The sequence below is a fragment of the Drosophila ficusphila genome, unplaced genomic scaffold, assembly GCF_018152265.1.
Source record: "Drosophila ficusphila isolate 14025-0441.05 unplaced genomic scaffold, ASM1815226v1 contig_106, whole genome shotgun sequence".
Classification (NCBI taxonomy): domain Eukaryota; kingdom Metazoa; phylum Arthropoda; class Insecta; order Diptera; family Drosophilidae; genus Drosophila; species Drosophila ficusphila.
The window spans coordinates 1,830,311-1,851,573 of record NW_025063993.1 but is presented as its reverse complement, the minus strand read 5'-3'; the positions used below and the strand labels follow the sequence as shown (position 1 = coordinate 1,851,573).

General features: G+C 45.7%; 2 protein-coding genes across 5 annotated transcripts in view; one reads left to right on the top strand and one right to left on the bottom strand.

Moving 5' to 3' along the window:
• LOC108093571 (teneurin-m) overlaps positions 1-21,263 on the bottom strand; it is a 127,765-nt gene that overhangs the window by 33,372 nt on the left and 73,130 nt on the right. The window lies entirely within an intron of this gene.
• On the top strand, positions 14,015-15,058 carry LOC108088766. The gene is made up of 2 exons (XM_017186716.2): positions 14,015-14,446; positions 14,515-15,058. The coding sequence occupies exons 1-2, from the start codon at positions 14,174-14,176 to the stop codon at positions 14,908-14,910; spliced, it is 669 nt and encodes a 222-aa protein (XP_017042205.1). The 5' UTR covers positions 14,015-14,173; the 3' UTR covers positions 14,911-15,058.

The following is a 21,263-nucleotide window of genomic DNA, read 5'->3' as shown; positions in this document are numbered from 1 at the left end:
AAAAGCTGTAGGCTCGGGTTGAAATATATTTGTTCTCTCCCTACGGGATCAAGAGATCCACGACCATTTCTGCCGATTCGCTTATTAGACCGTACTGTTTTTGGTTTGCTGGACTCAGGGGCCTCAATAAGTTGTATTGGAGGAGATCTAGCTAAAGAAGTTATGGCGAATGATACCGAATACAAGCCATTAAACATTAAAGCCAAAACAGCAGATGGACGACCTCAGAAAGTAGTAGGAAGAATGGAAATTGACGTAGAATATGGAGACAAGAGAAAACCTTTAAATATTTACCTAGTACCGTCTTTGAAACATGATCTTTATTTAGGTATAGATTTTTGGAGACTATATGATCTTCTCCCCAAAAACCTTAATATATCAGAGTTAGAAACTACTATCGAAGCTAGCAGCAAGGTCGAAGTTGATCAACACGACTTGTCTGCTGAGGAAAAAGCAAAGCTTGGCAATGTCATCAATTGTTTCCCGTCATTCACGCAGGAAGGACTTGGAAAAACGAATTTAATAACTCATGCAATAGATGTGGGTGGAGCGAAGCCGATTAAACAGCGCCATTTTCCAGTGTCGCCAGCTGTTGAGAAGAGTATGTACGCCGAAATTGACAGGATGTTGCAAATGGGCGTAATTGAAGAATCGGAAAGCGCTTGGTCTTCCCCTATAGTGATGGTTACCAAACCTGGTAAAGTTAGAATTTGTTTAGATTGTCGAAAAGTCAATAGCTTTACAGAGAAAGACGCATATCCGCTTCCTCAAATCAGCGGAATTTTGAGTCGTTTGCCTAAGGCGGAATATATTTCAAGCTTGGACTTGAAAGATGCTTATTGGCAGGTGCCTTTAGAAATTAATTCTCGAGACAAGACTGCGTTTACAGTCCCCGGTAGGCCTCTTTACCAATTTAAGGTAATGCCTTTTGGCCTATGCAATGCCACAAGTACTATGTCTCGCTTAATGGACAAAGTCGTTCCAGCGCATCTAAGAAACGAAGTATTCGTTTATTTAGACGATCTTCTTGTGGTTTCCTCCAACTTTAACAGTCATCTTGACGTTCTCAGAGAGATCGCATTTCACATCAAGCGTGCAGGATTGACAATCAATATTGGCAAAAGTCATTTCTGTATGCAACGGGTGCGTTATCTTGGCCATATTGTTGGCGATGGCGGAATCCGAACAGATCCTGATAAGGTCAAAGCAATTACCGAATTTCCTGTTCCTAAAACTTTACGAGGTTTAAGGAGTTTTATGGGATTATGCGGCTGGTATCGCAAATTTGTACCAAATTTTGCCTCTCTTGCTTCTCCCTTAACCGACTTGATGACAACAAAACGTAAATTCTGTTTGACTCCTGAAGCACTGAAGGCATTCGAAGCGCTGAAGAGTCGTCTTAGTGAAGCTCCGGTATTGAGTAGCCCGGATTTTTTCTAAGCCGTTCGCCATCCATTGTGATGCTAGCAAGACTGGTGTCGGTGCCGTCTTGGTACAATTATCTCAAGAGGGAGACGAACGTCCGATAGCTTTTATTTCGAAGAAACTAAATCGTGCGCAGAGAAACTATACCGTAACCGAACAGGAGTGCTTAGCAGCTATAGTAGCCCTGAAGAATTTTAGAGCATACGTGGAAGGACACGAATTTACCATCATCACCGATCACGCATCGCTCAAGTGGCTCATGTCCAATCATGACCTTAGTTCTCGTTTAGCTCGGTGGGCATTATCTCTTCAAAGATTTCGATTTAAGATTGAGCATCGAAAAGGTTCTTTAAACATCGTTCCCGACTCCTTGTCTCGCGTTAACGAAGATGAAGTAGCAGCATTAGATTTTCGTGAAGGGTTGCTGGTTGATTTAAATTCAGAGCACTTTAAATCTGCTGCGTATCAAGATTTGGTAGCAAAAGTTTCGGCAAATAAAGTAAATTTCCCTGACTTAAAAACAGAAGACGGCTATGTTTACAGAAAAGCAGAACATTTGACAGGTGAAAAGGTTCACGATGAATATGCCTGGAAGTTATGGATACCGACAGAATTGATACCTGAAGTCCTCTTCCAAGCACATAACAGTCCTTTGGCCTCCCATGGTGGCATCCATAAGACTATCGAGCGTGTTAGAAGATATTATTTTTGGCCTCGTCTTGTGCCTGACATCAAAGCATATATCAATGCTTGTGAGACATGTAAAACAACCAAATCACCAAATCAAGTTCTCAGACCGACTTTAGGAAAAGCACCAATAACTTTTAGGCTTTTCCAACGAATTTTCATTGATTTTCTTGGTCCTTACCCTCGATCGAGAAGTGGAAACATAGGCATTTTCATTGTCCTCGATCATTTCTCTAAATTTGTATTTTTAAAACCTGTTAGAAAGATAAATGCTGATGTCGTAATAAAGTACCTTGAAGGCGAACTATTTATGACATTTGGTGTTCCAGAAACTGTCGTATCAGACAACGGGTCACAATTCCGTTCTGTAGCATTTCAGAAACTTATGAAGCAGTACAAAATTTCACACACGCTAACAGCTGTTCACTCGCCTCAGGCCAACGCTTCTGAGCGCGTAAATCGTTCTGTCATCTCAGCTATTAGAGCGTACTTGCGTCCTGATCAAAAAGACTGGGATGAGTATTTGAACAAGATATGTTGTGCCTTACGATCTTCGTTTCATTCTAGTATTGGTACCACACCATACTATATGGCTTTTGGTCAGCATATGGTTACTTCAGGATCAACTTATGCTTTGTTAAGAAAATTGAATATGCTAGACGACCGCTCGCTATTGTTTAATAGACAGGATTCTTTCCAGATAATTCGCGAAGAAGCTAGTAAGCAAATGCAGAAAGCTCACGATCGTAACGAAAAGAGATACAACTTACGTTCAAGAGAAGTATCTTTTGTGGTAGGACAGGAGGTATTTCGACGTAACTTCAAGCAGAGTTGCTTTCAAACAGGTTACAACGCCAAATTTGGACCTTCCTTCGTAAAAGCACGCATTAAAAGAAAGATAGGTAATAATTACTACGAGCTTGAAGATTTGCAAGGGCGACTGTTGGGTAATTATCACGCCAAAGACATTCGCCAATGACGTCACTCCAGGCGGTATCAGCCTAGGGTATCTAGAATGAAATACCCTAGTCTGATTGCGGCAGGGGGGTTTTGTAACGGCGCCTGTAGCGACCAGATAGTTTAGTTCGGCCTAGAAGCATGCTTTAAAATATATCTAAGCTCGGCTTAGTGTCTTAGCTAATTACACATATGTTTGATAAATCAGCTGTAACAGAGATGCAGTGGGAAGCTCGTTTTAGACATCTGGTGTTATCATCTGTGGCGAACTTCCGACCATACCCTAGCCTAACACTACCTATATTTGGTAAGGTTCTTTTCTGATTGACATCCGATATGAGCAGACGTGCCAATTTTTCTCAACGTCAACAAAGTTTTGTTTAAATACTATATATTGAAATCGTGGAAAATAATAAGAGGAATAAGTGCAGCGAGCCTAGCTGAGTAATATTTTTGTGATTAATTTTGGAAAACTATTGAGATGTAAGTGGTGGAAGTAGATTTTTTATCAATTCTAACCCCAGATTTTCTTTAGATATATATGATATATATATTTCTCACGTGGCCATCAATACTGGCATCCGTGGGAGCTCCCCTTCAAGACAGTGGGGGCATGATTTAATATCGTGCCCCAAATTAAATCGGACAAGAAAAATGAGGAGTTTCAACTGGAATTAAATTCAAGAATGCGGCATTAAAGAAGTGATTTGGAGAGATGTTTAACCCTCTCTACCCACGGCAGCAGCAGCAGCAGATTTAGTATAGCCAAATATGGACACAAAAGGGAATATATAACCTGGAATTGCTTTTAAGCCGCTACTGCGATTTTTTTTAAAGTGAAATATTATAATTAAAAATTTGAAAGTTTTGAAACGTGCCAAAGTGAAGAAAATTTAATGAATCAAAGATAGCAACATGCCGTAAAAATCAAGTTTAAGTGATATTTTCTAAAGTCTGAATGATTCAGTCTAAAACGTAATATTTAAATTAAATTAAATTTAAAACTTAATTTTTCACGAGTGGAGTTATTTACGCATCGATTTTGTTTTGGAAAATTCGCTCAACTATGACTTAAAAGCGATAAATTAAATATTTATTTTTTTTTTGTAAATTTAAATATAATTTGAAAATAGCAACTTCTGATAAGAAACAATAGTGAATATTAAATTTAAAAATGTGGTTAAGTGAAGATATCACAGTCGCTTCTCAGTAAAATATGTAGGCCTAAAAGGGTTCCAAGTTAAAAGATTTTTATAGAATAGTTTTGTGTTTTCGAGCCCCAATTTCACCCTTTACAGCCACCTGCCCGGGAGATCGATCTTTCGCCGCTGGAACAACGTATAAGCTGTGAGTTTATTATTCTCATTATTGCATTTATATCTATTCTATTTATATCTTATTGCGAAATACTCTATGAAATAATTTTTAACAATCTACTTGAATGAAACTGTGAATTTAAAAGAACCCTGAACCGATAGCCTCACTAAACTAAATTAAATTAAACAAAAAGATATCAAACAGAATGAAGATGATTTAGTGAAATAAAAAAATAAATTAAAGCAATGAAATTTAAATATCTATTGTTATACCAGAGTAATATTTTTTATTGGTGAAGTACGATATCTGAATACCCTATATTTTTCTTATTTCTTATCTTTTTAAATATATACGAACATTATAACTACTTTAATTTATGAGGATAACATCATTTAAATATTTAAGTATCTAAATAGTATTTTTATCGCCTGTATATCATTTATTATATTTATATAAAATTTGTAGTATCTACCTGTTAGCAAATAACAATAATGAATTCTTGTATAACTATTAATTAAATTGTATTTGAAATGAATTTCGAGTAGTTCACGTTTTTTTTAACTCGGCTGATGCTTCCACAATCGTAGGGTATTAGGGGTCACCGGAGTTTAGCTCTGAAGGATGGTGATCATAGGTAGGGTGGGCATTTCGCGACCACGACAACATCTGTGGCATCGCTGATTCTAACTTTTCTCGATCTTTTCTATCTCTTGTTTTTTTTGAATTTTATCTATTTCTCTTCTGATTTTGATATCTCGCATTTATTTTCGTCAGCACACTCAATTCTGGTCTTAAAAATAATAATATGTAGCTAGTGTGCGGATTTGTCTAAGCAAGACCTCCACCCCCAAAGCAGACGAGCGAGAGCCGGACCCTATAGTGTGCACCCGCAAGGACAGATCCTAGAACTCACCACAGAATACCTTCGTTACACGCTACAAAATCCATTAACGCCCTGCAGAACTGCAAAAGTGATCGATTTGCAGCGCCCGTCGGTCCAGCGAACAAGGGATTCAGTGCCTCGCAAAAAGCAACAAACACGCACCCAAGTGCGCCATGAAAAAGTGCATACGCTCCTCATCCGGCAGCGTGGGAGTTGGGAACTACTATTTTTAATCACTTCAGCAGTTCGTTTTTTGCTCCTCGCCATTGTCTAGTGCCTAAAGAGCAAGCACAATGACAACATTTAATAGATTGCCAAAGCGCAGGCCGGTGGGCGATAGGCGGTTTTTGTTGGGTGGAGTGAAGTGGGCGTGTCTGTCTGGGGCCAGCATGGAAAATGCCTAGGCAAAGCAAACAGAGCGCATTGAAAGAGCTCCTGGCACAGACAAAAGGCCGAGTCCTCGCCTCGCCTCGCCGATCCCCCTGATTTATTTTTTTATGGGCCGAGAGTCGAACAAGGGTTAACTGTTCTATGAGTCACTGCAGAACTTGAATGACTTGTTGGGGGGTTGGGGAGCCAGATCCAGATCCAGGGTATTTATAAAGATATTTCTCCGCTGGCTGTTTGCTGATTTCGTACGCTGATAAGCATGAAAAGCCCTCGCAGCCCCAGCCCCGGCCCCAATTTTCCGGGCTGCATATCAATGAGGCGGATTGTTTGCCGTGTTTGCCGTGCGGGATTGGGTGGCATTTTAAAGACGTTTAACGGCATTTTTGCACTTGCATGCGTCATCGGAGTAACCTTTCGTGTGCTCGTGCGTGGCTCCAAGTGTTACACATTTGCATTTGACGTGTTTCCAAATCCGTATACTTGTGTAGCATTCTCGTTTTCACCCCTCCCTGCCAACGGCGGAGTGCAAAAAATAGTTTGGCTTTTAGTTATGAAAATGGCGCAGTTTTTTCTTGGCTGTTTGTTGCGTGGCTTTTCCAGACGCTGCTTATAATTGCTCCATTAAAATTTGTTTATGGCCAAAGTTTATGCCGTGCTGCTTGTGCTGCCTGCCGCCAGTAATTAGAATGTCAGAAAAGTTGCCATAGTTGGTGCTATTTCTGGCCCACTTATCGCTGTAAGTCGCTCCCATTCGTGGTCCAAATAAAACGTGCTGAAGTAGTGGCGATTTGCCAGCAAGTTGATCGATCGCTCAGCATCGTCGGGCTTTCACTTTCGCCTTTTCCCCTGACATCGCTCTCCTGTAATTGGCAAAGATTGAATGACCCAAGGACGACCCGCCGCACCATTTGTTAGATGACTCATGCAAAACTTCGACCCATTCGGCTGTCCCTTTTGACCCACTCCACGGCCCATCTGCTCCATCAATTGGCAAAGGTCAGCAAAGGTTAGGCGGTCCGGGAGGGCCTAATGGAGTTTTATTTTTAAGCCGTGTCTAAAAGCATGCTGTAAAGCTCTGCCGGTTTTGTTGTTTGGTTCGGGCCTTAAAGGAGGAAATTTAATATCATCGTCCTGCGTCCTGCATTGCACACTAAAAGGTTTCCACGACGCTTTTAATTACACTTTAAACAATAGCTGCACGCAGCGGCTCCGCTCCTCTCGTTTCCTTCTCCCTGGGAAACCCCTTTGCTTTCCTTTCGCTTTTCCCACTCTGGGAAATTGCTAGCGTTTGCGATTTGCGCTTGATTAAATTCTAATTATAAAGCGTGCGTATTTTCGGTCGGATCCCTCCCCCGCTCGCTTTTTCCCTCCCCCTTCCTCTCCCTCTCCCTCTTCTTCCTTCGCCGAGTCCTGCCCATTTTCGGTCCTCTTTTTTGTGCTGGTTGTTGGTTGTTTACCATTTTCCTTGATTTTTACGACTTTTTAATGATTTTCACTGCCAGTCACTCATTTCGCCACCATCGCGTGCCCTGCGTTCGCTTTTCGTTAGCTTTTACCAATTTTCTTTGACTTTTGCGTTTTGTGTTTCGACAGTTCTACTCGCACTGGATTGCTTTTTGGGTTTGGTTCGGTTCAGTTCAGTTCGGTTCGGTAATTTGCCAGGTCCTTCGAAAATCCCCCGCCCCCTCCATCGGTGTCCCTTCCTGTGGGTCCTGCCCCTGCCACTCCCCGTTTTGTTTACTGCTAATGCGACTTTTAACGCTGATTAATGTTTTCTTTTTTACAGTTCGCCCTCCACTTCCATTTCCACTCCCTCCCCACCGTGGGTGGGGTTTACTACCTGTCAGGGAAGGACTTATTTTCCGCTCCAGAGTCCGTTCGTTCATTAAATTCATTTAAATCGCCCATTGCGACCACAAACAACACTGGCAGTCAAACATTTCGGCCGGGAGGCAAACAAATTGTTTGTTTGGCTGTCACATGTCAATAAAATTAACACTTTAACGGGAGACAGAAATACACAAGAAATAAACATATTTTACACAATTCACAATCCTGGCCGAGAAGGAGCTTGTTCTTTTTCGTTGTTGTTTAATTAAAGCAACAACATATCAAGGACTTAGTCTGGCAGACAATAATTTCCTTGACAGCTGCAAAATGCTGAATTTCCCAAGCCAAATTGAAATTTATACAGGGGACAAAACAAACCGAATCGGAGAGGGAAGCGGCCAGTTTCGGCTTTTATGCAGAATGCAAACACAAAAACATCGGAATGCAAATTGCATTAAGTGCTTTGTGTGCTGGCAAAAGAGGGAGACAGACAGATTGATAGAGCGAGAGAGAGAGAGAGATAGGTAGAGGTGGGGAAAATGGGGGTAGAGGAATTCGCTAGGTGAGGTCAAATCATTTGCTAGTAAATTCAAAGCTGCAACAGCAAAAAGTCAATTTTTAATTGATTATAAACATTGCAATATTCATTCTGCCGTGAATGCAAAAAGGGGACAACTGAAAAACTGAAAAAGTTAAAACTCGATTTCCATTCTTTGCGGGCAACCGACATTCATGGGGGAAAGTGCCTAAAAGTGCGCTGGCAATTTTTCGCCTCATTTCCGTGCTGTTTTTATCGCGCTAATTTATTGAGCCGATTATAGGGCGGCCACCGATTCAAAGCGGCGGGGGCAGCGAGGCGGGGAGCAATTATTATATTTTCCATAATTTTAATTAGTCGATAGTGCAAAAATAATCAAATTGCATTATCTGCGGCACGCTTTTTGTGCCAGCCCGGTTCTAGTTAAAGCCAAAACGGAATTTTAAAGCCTTTTGTTCATGCGAAATGCCTCGGGGAGGCATAAAAGAGGGAGATAAACGCTGCAACATTCACACGCACAGCTGTGTGCGTAAATGATATATGAAATGTGCATAGAAACTAGGCAAGTGTATTCGCAAACCACACACAAAGCACTGGTGGCTTTAAAAGACGGCAAGATTCGGTGCGCTTTCCAAACAGATATTAATCAATTCTTGGATAATTTATTGGCCAAGGATTCTCCGGTGCGGGAGGCAGAGAACTCCATCAGCGACATCTCTGGGATTGATTTTTAAGCAGGTCTTCGGAAAATGCCGTGTTTATCGCTGCAAATTGATTTGTGCACACTGCGAAGATGCTTGGGATGTGTTCCCTGGCATTTTGGCCAGGCACCTGCAAGTATGCAATCACATAATGCACATAATGCCAAAAGTCTATTGTCAACAAACACACTCTCAGTCCGCCCGACTCCCCGACTTTGGCCCCAAACTGAAGCCCCAAAGTATGTGCATGCAGCTCTCGAATGTTTGGCAAGAGTTTAGACTGTTCAAGGAGAAGGAAGAGCCTTCGGGGGAACAGCCAGTGGAGACTGTTGGCCAAGACAATAGAATATGAATTTATGGCCTATTTGCATGGCTTTCCGGACCCAATTCAAGAGGGGCTGTTGACCGGACAACGCAACAATCCGAGCGTTTTTACTTGATAGAGTCCAGACTTCCAGCAAAGCCCTATAAAAGTCCCAAGACTTGGGGCTTAATGAGCTTTGCCCACTTCCACAGCCTGGATATCCCACACTAATGCATCGGCTGCTCCAGCTCCCCGAAAATGTGTGCTTAAAAATTCAACATGATCCCCCTCTTTGCGACATGTGTGTGCACTCCCCACATTGGGCTTGCATAAAAAGTCGGAAGCGAAGACAAAGTCAAAACCAGCAGCATTGCGGCTCTGTCTCATTGGCAAAGCGTTTGCGGTATTAACTTGGTTATGGCTATGGCTATGGGTATTTTGGGGCCGGAGCATTTTATGCAGAAGCCTTTTCAAAGGGCCAGGATACAAATTGCATTGCTGAAGATCTGGCTCCAGCCTGCAGAGATTTCGAGAGCCAGCCCGAAATAGGCCAAGTCAATGGGCTGCCGAGGGCGCTTCACTGGCACATTGAATGCAGACGCACAATTTCTAATTGTCTAACTCAATTTGGGAGCGGCAAACTCTGCGTAAACAACCACCATCCCATCCATCCACCCCGCTCCATTCAAAGTTTAGTGTGAAATGGGTAAATTTGATTACGATTCTTAGTTGGGTTATGGTAATCGAGTTGGAAATACTTCAAAGTTTCGATAATAACGATGATGTCGCTCAGTGCCACGCAATTTGCCAGCCGCCCAGTGAAAGGCTTTCGTTTTGGGCCCGGAAAAGTCGTCATAATACGTGAATAGCTTGGCGTGGGAGCTCCGGGCTGGAGTTGTTGCTTTCGAGGCAACTAATAGCGCAAAAGTGCGCCATGAAATATGCATAAAATCACTTGCAAATGCGCTAAGCGAGCGACGTGGCTGAATCGTTTCGGTTTTTGTTGCTGCTTCTGCTTCTGATTTTGCTGCATTTCGGCAAACGAGCTGCCAAATCAAAAATCGTTGAGCGTGTGAAGTGTCAGTTGGTGGGAGCAGGAGCAGGAGCTGCAGCAGGGAAATGCACATTAGACAGCAGCCATGGCAGTCGACGTTTCGGGGAAATTGCCTGGAAGGAGTTGCTCCGAATGGAAATTCGCCCGCAATAAAAAATTCAGCCCCATAAATGCTGAATGCCGAAATGCCGAAATGCCTGTGCGCGCGCTCCGTTTAATTGGCCTGAAGCCTCAAATTATGCAATAGTTGCAGTCAAAATTGACCGCAAACAAACCAGCAATAATTTGCAATCATTTTTGTGTGGCATAATTTATGCAGAAATTCAATCTAAATTAAACATCAAACAAAGCCAACAGGCCACTCCCCTCCCTCCTGCCTCCTCCCGCTCCATTCTATTCTACCCTTCAACTTGCGTGTCTGGCGGGGCGTGCAACGTGCATTGCGACACATTCGCACCTGCAATTAGCTCAATGAACCTGCCACACAGCCCGGCGAACGTTCGCTGTCAGTCATTGCAGGCGGCAGCTGTCCGAAATGTAATATTTAACGCCATTTTATGCAAATTGAAATTATGTAAATGGGCGGCCCAACCAACAACCAACAATTGATGATGACGTCTGGCGGGCTGCGAAAAGTCCACTCCGGTGCACCGAATCGAATGCGGGATGTCCATCTGCATCGCTTAAAGCACTTTGCATGCTCGCCCCTTGACGTGCAACTCCATCTCGCTCAGCTTTGCTTCTGCGGCAGTCTTCGCCAATTGTGGCAAAGGACGGGGGATTGACAAGTCTGCACGGCTCATTTGCATTTTAATAATAATAATCACTATAATGCACAATAGCTGGGCCACAATGAGCACATGAATCGCACATGAATCGCACATTCATCGGGAGGCGATGCGATAAGCTGTCGGAGCTGCAGTTCATCAAGTTCTCGCATCCACAATGGCACGTTTCGCCTCCTTCGACGATTGCAGCATGTGCAGCACTTACATCTTCTTTTGCTCCTACCCCCTTACCGCCCAACCCACCAACCCCACAACAACCCCCGCTACTCCCTCGCCAACCCTACGAGCTCCTGTTTGTTGTCGTTAACGTTTTGTTTATATTTGCTTAAATGTGCGGCGCACACTCATAATTAGTATGCATGTGTGCATCTGGGGGATGCGTATTTGTGCATGTGTCTGTGCCCGCGAGTGCCTGCTGTGTGTGCGTGTGTGTGCGTGTTAGCTGCCATTGCAATTTGCTTTTGTTTGGTTTAAAAAGCGCGTTAAATTTGATCATTGTTGCCGGCGGCTTTGTTTGCGCTCTCATTTGCCGCTGAAAGTGTGAACGAGTTAAAGCCCCGCCCGGCGCGATGCCCCATTATCATGTGGGGCCCATAATCCCTCCCGCAGAATCCCCCTGATTTTCAATCACTTGCACTCACCCGACTGGACAGAGTCATAAAATTGCGTATACGTACCTAGAAAGAAAGAAAGAGAACAAGAAAGGGCTGTTAATTTGGTAGGCGGAAGTGAGATACTGTGGGGAAAAGGTCGGGACGCTTCCAGTGACAACGCCTAAGTGGGGCTTAAAAATTCAATAAAAAATCACTTAACATTCCATAAGAAGCTTTCAGTGTTTCACATGCCCGCACACACACACACACACACACATCCAAGTTTTGGGAGAAAGTCGAGAGAGAGTGGCCGCAAAAGTGCTGTCGAATTCTGCACACTGGAAAAACGGCAAGAAGTGCAGGAACTGAAGCAATTTCAAATTGAAAACTGCTGCAAATTAATCAAATGCCTTTGCAGCCCGAGAGGAAAACGGTCAACAGACAAGACTGGCAAACAAACTGGCAAACGAAAACGTCAGTCAGTCACAAAGACCGAGGCGAGCGATAAAAGCCAAAGCCAAAGGCAAGCGACCCTTTTACATTCCCAACCCTTCGGGCTCCACACACTGGGGTATACTATATATCTATATATATATATACTTGTATATCGCAACGCATTAAATCGATAACACGATTTTTCAGCACGCACACAATCCCGGCTCCCGTCGAACCCAGACTGAAATCCAAAACAACTGGCTGACTGTGAGTTAAATTGTCAGTTTCATTACGTGGCAGCTTTCCCCCTTTTCCATTCTGCTTCCTCCACCGGAATGTTCCTTGCTTTTTTAAAGCCAAATCACTACGTCTGCGCGTGAGTCCACCCCTTACCCTCTGCCCCCCGAATAACCCTCCTCTTGCATTGCGACAAGCGATTTTTCAAGTTGCCGCTTCATCGTTCTCCGGAGCTTCTGTTCTGGTGCTGTTGCTCCTCCGGTTTTTCCTTTTGCCGGGTTCTGCGGTTTCTGGGCGCCGAGCAAACTCAATTTTCGGCACAGGCGAAACGCATCGAAGCCCCTGGGACTCCTCGAGTCCGCCCGCCTGCGTTCTCGGGAACTCAAGGACCTCGGCGCTGGTGAGTTCAACAAACATTTAACTGATTGCCTGGGCGTGTGTTCGTGCCCGGCCCTGCCTGATTTTTTGATTTGCAATACACCTGGGAGCGGGACAGCCCTCGGCCACGAAAATGTTTAGCTTATTTGTTAGCGCTGGAAAATAAATTGTCTGTGCGTGCGGTAATTGTAAATTACGTACGGACAGGCCGGGCTCCTCAGTGGAGCAGCCGAGTTATTGACACCTCGCCGACACACGAGTGCGCCATGAATTTTTGATCACAACTATGAGCGGGCCCTCCATAAACTAGGCTCTTGATTGCAGGTCCCTGTTCAATCCTAAGCCATCCTATGCCATTCTGCCCTTGTCAATCCAATGCCGCCCCAACCAATTCAATCAGGGGGCGTGCGCTGCCCCAGAGTAATCCACTTTGGCCCCCGAAAGTGTGCAACAATCTCTTTTAAACTTCCTGCTGACACAAATCAGCCCACGGCCATAACTCAAACTATCTCCACCTCCACGCCGGCAGAATCAATAACCATAAACAGAAATTCCTTATGCTCACGTGGAGGAGCCGCATAAAAAGTATGCCACATGCTCGGGGAAATCACTAAATTCAGACCGAGCCGAGTGTGGGCGTTGGTAGCTCATCACTTATGTGTGGCGGGGGCAAGAAAAGGCAGTGCCCACGTTGATAACTGAGAGTGCTTATCACGCCCAACCCCCCAACTTCCCGAACTTGCCAAGCCCCCGATTCCTCCGTCGACTGCATGTGACATTTGCATGCTTACTTAAACAGCAAAAAGCAGCCGCTGCTGGAGGCACGTCTGCGCCAACTATGCCTCGCATTTCGGCCAGCCTCGGTCTCAGACTGAGCCAAAGCCAAAGCCAGAACCAGAGCCAAAACCTGAGCTCCAGCCTGGGTCTCGACCCAACAGCGACGGTGTTGTCAGTAGGCAGTCGCAATCCTGTCGACGTCACATCAGCACACGTGTGTAGTAAAAATCAGACGTGTGGGCGCTGCTCGAGGAGCCAAGTCGAGTCCTGCCTCCATGTACTTTGATTGCTTGCACGTTACCCGTACAATTTTCGGTATGATGGCGGCAACATTTCATGATTTCTTGTACGTGTTTCTGCCCGAGAGCACGCGTCCTTTTCCCAACTCCTCCGTCCCACGTCTCCGTCCCAAGATCCATTCCGGCTCATGGGTTCCGGAGTAATGTATGCAAGCACTTTTTGTATATGACGCCGTTGCGCTTTGGGCCGCCGGCGTGTTTGTTTGCCCGGTGACTGATGATGGTTTGGCTGGCTTGGTTGGCTTGGCTGGTTTTGCTCAGCTTCCACCGCCGTTTCGACTGCCGGTTCTCAGCGAATCGAGAGTTTGTCCTGCTAATAAATCAATGACGCCATTCCGGGACTCCAAAGTAGGCGATGATTTATGCCTGGCTAAAGGGTTTCCCGGGCTCTCGGCTTCCCGGCCTAATTGAGTTGCCCTTGATGAATCAGTCATTTCTAAAGTGTCACTACTTCAGTCACAAGTTTAGTCCCAACTAGAACGGTTCGAAAATTCTTCGTTGCGTTGATTTTGGCACGACATTCTTTTGTAGTACTTGTAATACTTTTTTGAAAATCGTTTGTAAGTTTGGTATCGATAATATGGAGGTAATTGTGCCGCCAGAGAACTCTCATTGGTCCTTGAGATTTGTGGACGTTTGGAAGCCCTTTCCGGAGCGGATTGTGGCCAACGCCACCTACAAGGTGCTCCGCTTTTTCTATCCTCCCTTCGCTATGGAAGCGGTAGACGTCACCCACGTCGTCAGCGATCCAGAGCTGGACTGTTTAAACGTGGGTCTCTACCTGGTCTTCCCCTTCCTGCTGGCCTGCCTCTGCTTTAATGCCTACAGGGTTGTCAAGAAGCCGCGAAAAGTGGTAGTTCACATCTGCAGTTTTGGTGCTAAGACCTCCGAATCACGAAGCATTGAAACATTCTTCCACAGGTTAAACAACCGCCAGTTCGACTAACCGAGCTGGAGCAGCGCATGTACGCCAAGTACGGCTCGGAATACAAGCTGGGGATTTGGAGGAGAAAGGATATATCCGATCCCCTTCTCAAAAAAAGCATATCAGACATACAGAAAATGTTACCAGAGGCCTTTGAGGGGAACCACTGCCTCCGAGAATCCGCCGAGGATATTGTCAAGGGAAACGTGACCTTCAACGAGGAGGTTAAGTGCCGGCTCTTCGAAAAGAGTTCTCAGTTGAATATCGTTGCAGATAAGCTGGTAGATATGGTTGGGCAAATCAACACTACGGTCAAAGAGCGTTCCGGAGAAGACAAAACCCCTGACTTAGGCAAGTCGAAACCTCCTTCCTTTCCAGTCAATCGAGCCTGAAAAAGCTCCTGCGTATCTGCTTAAACCGAAAAATCGATTTAAGATCTTTCCATTTCGTTTAATGATTCGGCCTTTTTTCCGACTCGAAAAGTGTCAGCTTTCGGCTTTTCCTGTTGGTGCAATAAAATGAAGTGATTTCCCGTTTTTATATTTGGCGCAAACACACATTGGATCCCGCAGAGTGGAAGTGGAGACAGTGCACATGGGATTAGGTCGGGGTTTCGGGACGAGGACGAGGATGAGGATGAGGACTTGGGCAATCATTTGGCAGCGCATGTGTCGGATTATTTTGTTGGCTTGCGTTTTATTTAAATTCGCTTCTTTGCGCTGTCTTTTTGTTCCGGCGGTGGTTGTTTGTCTCCCGAAATCTGACAGCAGCTGAAAAGCATGCTAAGCTTTTCCCGCGCTCTTTCGGTTTGGCTGAAAACAAATTAATGATTTGCCATCAAGCAAATAAATCAAAAGCTTCAAAGCAGATCTCCGGCTTAGTTCGGTGGAGTGGGACTCTGTGGCTGGCTGGCTGCGATTTAAGGCCTTTCAGCTGGCTGTGCTCCACTTTAAAACGAGCACCGCTCGATTCATAGTTTTATTTTGCAGCCATTTCCACTCAACTAAGCGCATGCATTGATGATGTATCCTCGACCGTTTGACACCCCTTCCCATTGACACGACATAAATAACCGTGTGAGGCTGTTATAATTTATAATCCTTGCTGTGGGCGTCCTGGCAACAACAACAACAGCAGCAGCAATAACAACAACAAGAGGAACAGGAATAACAAGAGCAGAAATAACATTGGAATGCCACGGGGAGTGCAAATATTTTTGCTTGCTCTTCTCTTTCCCTATGATCCGGGCTTCCTCGTTCTTTTTTGCCGTATTTTATTTATTCGAAACCTGCCCAGGCGGAATCTCTCCGGCTCAGTCAGCCTCACCAGGTTGGCAGCACAAATATTTTGTTGGTTCCCCTTCTACACAGCCCTACTCCTCCCACTCCCACTGCCACGCCCCGTTCAGGACAGCCTCCCGCCTGCACTTAGTTTATGTTTGTGTGTGTTACTTTTCCCGGTAAAATGAGGTCAAAAGTTTATTGGCTAACAAATGTGTGCGAAAGTAGGTGGGTGTTGTTTTCGCAGGCATTAATGTCAGACGCAAACGGGGCTGCAGAGTTTCTGGCAGAGCTTTAATGCCAGTAAACAAATTGCATGCACTTAGCTACAGGCCGCCCACCGAGGAGGCCAAGATTAGGCCAATCGAAATGGCTTTTAAATGATCCTGCAGCACTCTCGATGGCCGATGGCCGATGGCCGACCACAAAAACAAATCAGCTTCAATGGCTGCTCCCACTGCCGGCTAATTACAAACCAATCAGCCAACTAATGAAATTCAAATAAATTATGGAAAAACGAGATAATGTTTTACAGGCGAACGAAAAAACTAAGCCAACAAAACCAAAGCTGCCAAACGCACTATAACATGTTAAGCTTTTTAAATTATTGTTTTAATAGAACAGCAGAGAAAAATATTTTAATTATGTACAGCACGGGGAATTTCCTAACCCCGACTTGTTTTGGGAAATGCACATGGGTCTGGGAAATCGTTGGATTTGCGACTGAACATCAATCGAAGTGATTTAACTTGGAGCGAACTAAGGCTTGTTCCGATCAACCGGAGGCGAACTTATCCTCCCCGGATGGCCTGAGTTTATTCGCCATAAAAGCATTTGGTTCAATGTTTAATGAGGGCGGACTGAATAATGGAGCCGGCCTACCTTTGTGTTAACCACATCCCCTCTGGGAAAACAACCCCTTCCCGGGACAAACTGGCAACGCAATGATTATGACAGCTCCTTGCCGACTCTGCTCCTGTCACTACGCAAGGACTCGACTGTAGTTCGACTGCCTGGGCTTTAATTAAACGGCAATTGTGGTCATCAGTTGTCAGGTTCTCTTGTGCCTAATCAGTTTGTGTGATGAAAGACTAAGCTGGGATTACGGAATGTCTGCCATGCGGGTGCGACATTTGAATAATGAATGTCAACTCGATGCTCGTCTTGCAGGAAAAATATAAGCTCGGCCTAAGTCCCAAATGTCACTCAGCTGTCAATTGTGAGCAAATCTGAGGCGCAGAGATTCGAGGCCAACTAATTGGGGCGTGGCCATTCTGGCCAGCTGACAAACTAACTGACCGGCTAACTGACGTAACCAGGCAAAGCAATTGCTCGTCTGTCCGTTCCTCTATTTGTCTGTTTGTCCGTTTGTCCGTTTGTCCATTTGTCGGACTGTCAGTTTGCTTGTCCCTTCTGTGTGCCTGCTGCTTGGCCATAAACTAATGCACCTAATTGCTGTGATTATGTCGTTTGTGATTATCTGAGTGTGCCCCTGTGTCCTTGGGAGAGTCCTGTTTTGCCTCCCTGCACACGTTGCATACAATTAGGAGCCGCAAAAGCTGAGTCTCGTTTATCAATCACGTGTTCCCTGCCTTTCGGCGCGACAATATTCGATAATTGGCCAAAGCCATCACTGGTAATCCATTGATGATCCCGGGAGGCTCAGAATTCCGATGCTGATTGGGTTAGCAAATAACCGCAGTTACCCCACCGCTCGTAACCCATCATTCCGACTCTCAAAACTTTGACTACCCCTTTCGCTGGCCTGATTCATCTTGGGGTTGTTGCAAACTTTTTGCTGACAAGTGTGACAAGTTTTAAGGCCCATAACTAAGGCGGCAAGCAGCCACCCCGAGCTCACCTTGGCCAACGACTCCGGGAGCGAAGCCCCCGACCAGGAGCTGTGGTTTCCTGCCACCAGCCTAGGCCATTACACATGTAGAAGGTAGGGCAATAATAGTAAATTTAAACCCACCCAACTGGGTGGGGCGGAAGGGCAAAAGAGGGAGAGCCTCACATGACTAGCTAAACTTTCTGCCATTGTAATAGTTCTGCTTGGCTGGTTTCTCTTTCTTTCGATACAGAAACCGAACCGAAGCGAACCGAATCCCGCAAACCGAAGGATCCTTGGGGGTGGCTGCTCCACATGCTCCTGGGTTCTCCGCTCCTGGCTCGGTTTCTTGGGCTTCTCGGGTTTCTCTAGTTATGCGCATAATTTATAGAGTGCGACAATATGTTGCCCTCTGTCTGGCTCGCAGGAAACTTTTGCGTTCCCATTCGAGAAAGAAAGATTTCTCTGACCGATACAGCTGCCAACTCGGAGTGTGTGCTGTGTGCGGTCCACTTTTGGGGGTCAAAGGGCAGGCAGAAGTCAAGGCTATTACCATAAGGGTATCCCGAAGACGTCGCACCACGCTCCACTCTCGCTGAGGCCTCTCTTCACTTCAACTCGCCCTCAGATTGCGAATTCGCATTGAAGTCAGCTCCCTGTGGAACCCGGGGAAATAAAACTCCGACATAACAGTTGCCCCACATGAGGCGCACTCCCTTTTTTCCACCAACGTTTAGGGCGATAAAAATGCAGAAACAAAAACATTTGGTTAGTTGCATAAATTTCGTTATATTTGTTGCTGCCGCCGGTCCGCTGATAAAACAGCGTCAAAAAAGTGTCGTCGAGGGAGCAACTTAGTAAAACTGCGCAGAGCAAAAAGAAGTGGAGAAGTGGGGAAGTGGGGAAGGGGAGTGCGGGGTAGAAGGAGATGAAGCCAGATAGGAAAACGAGTTTGTTGCGTTGCCTAAACAAGCTGCGGGGCAGGAACAACAGCAACAGCAATAGCAACATCAGCAACAACGGGGCCGCAGGAACGGCAAAACAAACGAAAAAGTTTTAAATACACATTTACGGAGAGCCAAGTTGTGCCCGTTTGCTCCGCATTAAAATTTAAATATTTGTTGCCTTGGCATACTTTCGGCTTTTGGCCGCCCAGTTACCCCAAACGGTTGAAGAACCAACCGGAGTTCAATGGCCTCCCCAAGACGATGTGGCAGGAGGGTTCTTCATAAGTTGCTCGCATGCCTCTTAATCCTGCCGCAAATCCCCCGCCGCAAAATTACCCACACATGCCACCCCCGCTCGTGTGTCTATTTACAAGTTGTGTCCCACGTAAAGGTAAATAAAGTTGCAACAAGCGCTGCTGCTGCTGCTGCTGCAGCCCGTCCGCTCGCTCGTTGCATGCCACCGAGTGACGTGCCCGCCCTTCTCCGCTCAAAGCGCGCTGGTGGTTTGCCGTACAAATCCCAAAACCATTTCACTAATTGAAATGAATTTTCATACACCAGAAAGAGGAGCAGCGGCAACGGCAGCGGCAGCAGGATGTGGGGCAACTTGGGCCCCACTCGCATTTGTGTGGCAGACACTTTCGTGTCGCAGCACAAAATTGCAATGACCTCGGGCAACAACAAGAGCGTTGCAACCGAATATGGGAAATGTGCGGCAGAAGCAAGCGGAGCGGCAGCCGAGATGCATGCCACGTCACAAGATCCTTCCAAGTTCCACACAGTTGAATGACTTATCATCCGGGGGAAGCGGAAGCCATAAGACCCAAACCTCCCAGGCAAAGCTGTCGAATGAAATATGAATTCGGAATAGTCCTGGCTATATATAATTTATCAAAGTTCTCCTTTTTGTGCTGCCGACGCTCACTCGCCTTCTAAAATTATTCCAATTAAATATTCATATGGAGTAATTTTGCTGCTGCTGGGATTTAAATTCGGATTGGAGCGAGATGCGGGGCAGCGGAGGAGCGAAGGAGTGGAGAAAGGCATCCGATCCCCAAAAGGATTGAACCACTCGACGCGTCTCAAGATGCTGGCGGAGAAAGTGAGTGGGCAGAAGCGGCGATGGAGAAAACGCAGCGTCTTTTTATTTAAATAATTATGCAATATCCCTGTCCTGAGGAATTTTCAAGTTCATAATTATGCGATGGCTGGCTGCATTTCCCCAGCGGGGGAATCCGCCCACCAACCACTTCCTCCTGCATTTTTAATTTATTTTGAATAAGCAGAAAAGGCACAAAAGACGTTGCCCAGACACTGTCGGCATTTCCCCCAGCGGAAGTCACTCCGCACAGCTGCTGCTGCTGCTGCTTCTACTGCTCCTTGTTTACATTCTGTGCGGCTGGCCAGGCGCTTCTTGCGGCTCCACTGCGTATACGTAATGCCGAGTAATGTGCTCCGTTTGCTGCTATTGAAAGGCGTCGAGCGTGGCATGTAAATGCAAAATGGCGACAAAGCGGGCCTGCAGGGAGCCCGCTCTCCACTCGGAGTGTGCGATGCTATTCTAAGCCATTTGCTCGGCATTTTTGTTTTGTGCAGCCGGGTAACATTATTTTAATTAACATATTTACAAGAGTCGGGGATAAGCGGCAACAAAAGCCGAGTCACTCTCCACATACGGCTCGGCTCGTGTGCACTGCAATTTTAATTATAGCCATAGATGCCGCAGCGGCAAATCTTGTGGCACGAGCGATGTTGAATGCAGCGTTGTTGCCAGCTGAAAATCATTAAAAATTGTTTGCGAAGGGCGAAATCATTAAAAACATATAAATTATGCAGGCACCCCCGCCTCGCACATGCCTCATAATTATGCAGCATACTCGTATAAATGCCACCAGCAAGGACAGCTGCGAAGGATGCCGGGATACTGGGATGCCGGGATGCCGGGATACTGCCGAGGATGGAGGCAAACATTGTTTTGTTAATGTTCTGCATGACTTCGCTGCATGTTTTCGGGGGAGGCGAAGACGAAAGGATTCAAAGGAAATCGGGAGCGGGCCGAGCAATTTCGTATGCGCACCTGAAAGTATTCTTTAAGAAATTCGGAACCCAGACGGTGAACTTATCCCTGCGCCTAATTAAGTCGACCGAGGAGTTCGCCCACATTTTTGGCTGCGTCTCGAGTGGCCGGGTATTTCAGGTATTTACGGCAAAGGCGGAAGAACTCCAGAAGAAGGCCCCATTCGGGTTGTTCGGTTCAATCGCACTCAATATCAATAAATCCCGCAACAATCTGCATTCAAAAATCAAAGGATACACACATGCGGAGCGGGACTAGGGGGACAGGCCAGACAGGCGAACATAAAATGCCAATTTCTAGTTGCCAAATGGTTATTGCCTGGTCTATAAATGCAGCAACAGCCACAGCAACACGGCAGGAGCAACAACAACTGGACTGAAATCCACGTACGAGGACCGAAGTGGCCACGGCTCCTACCTCCTACCTCCAGCCAAAGTCAAACCAAACCAGAGCTAAAGCCGAAGCCATGGCTATATGGCTATGTGGCTATATGGCTATCCAAATGCATGTATGCTGATATATGAACACTCACACTTGCTCTCTTGCCACATATGTATATGTGAATGTATATGTCTGGCAAGTTAAGTGCCAAGCGGAACACGAAGGCAAT

Bases quoted from the DNA above. Each gene is read 5' to 3' on its own strand.
- LOC108088766 (XM_017186716.2), top strand. From the start codon at position 14,174: ATGGAGGTAATTGTGCCGCCAGAGAACTCTCATTGGTCCTTGAGATTT. The intron at 14,447-14,514 runs GTAGTTCACATC...ATTCTTCCACAG, and splicing joins TCAAGAAGCCGCGAAAAGTG to GTTAAACAACCGCCAGTTCG.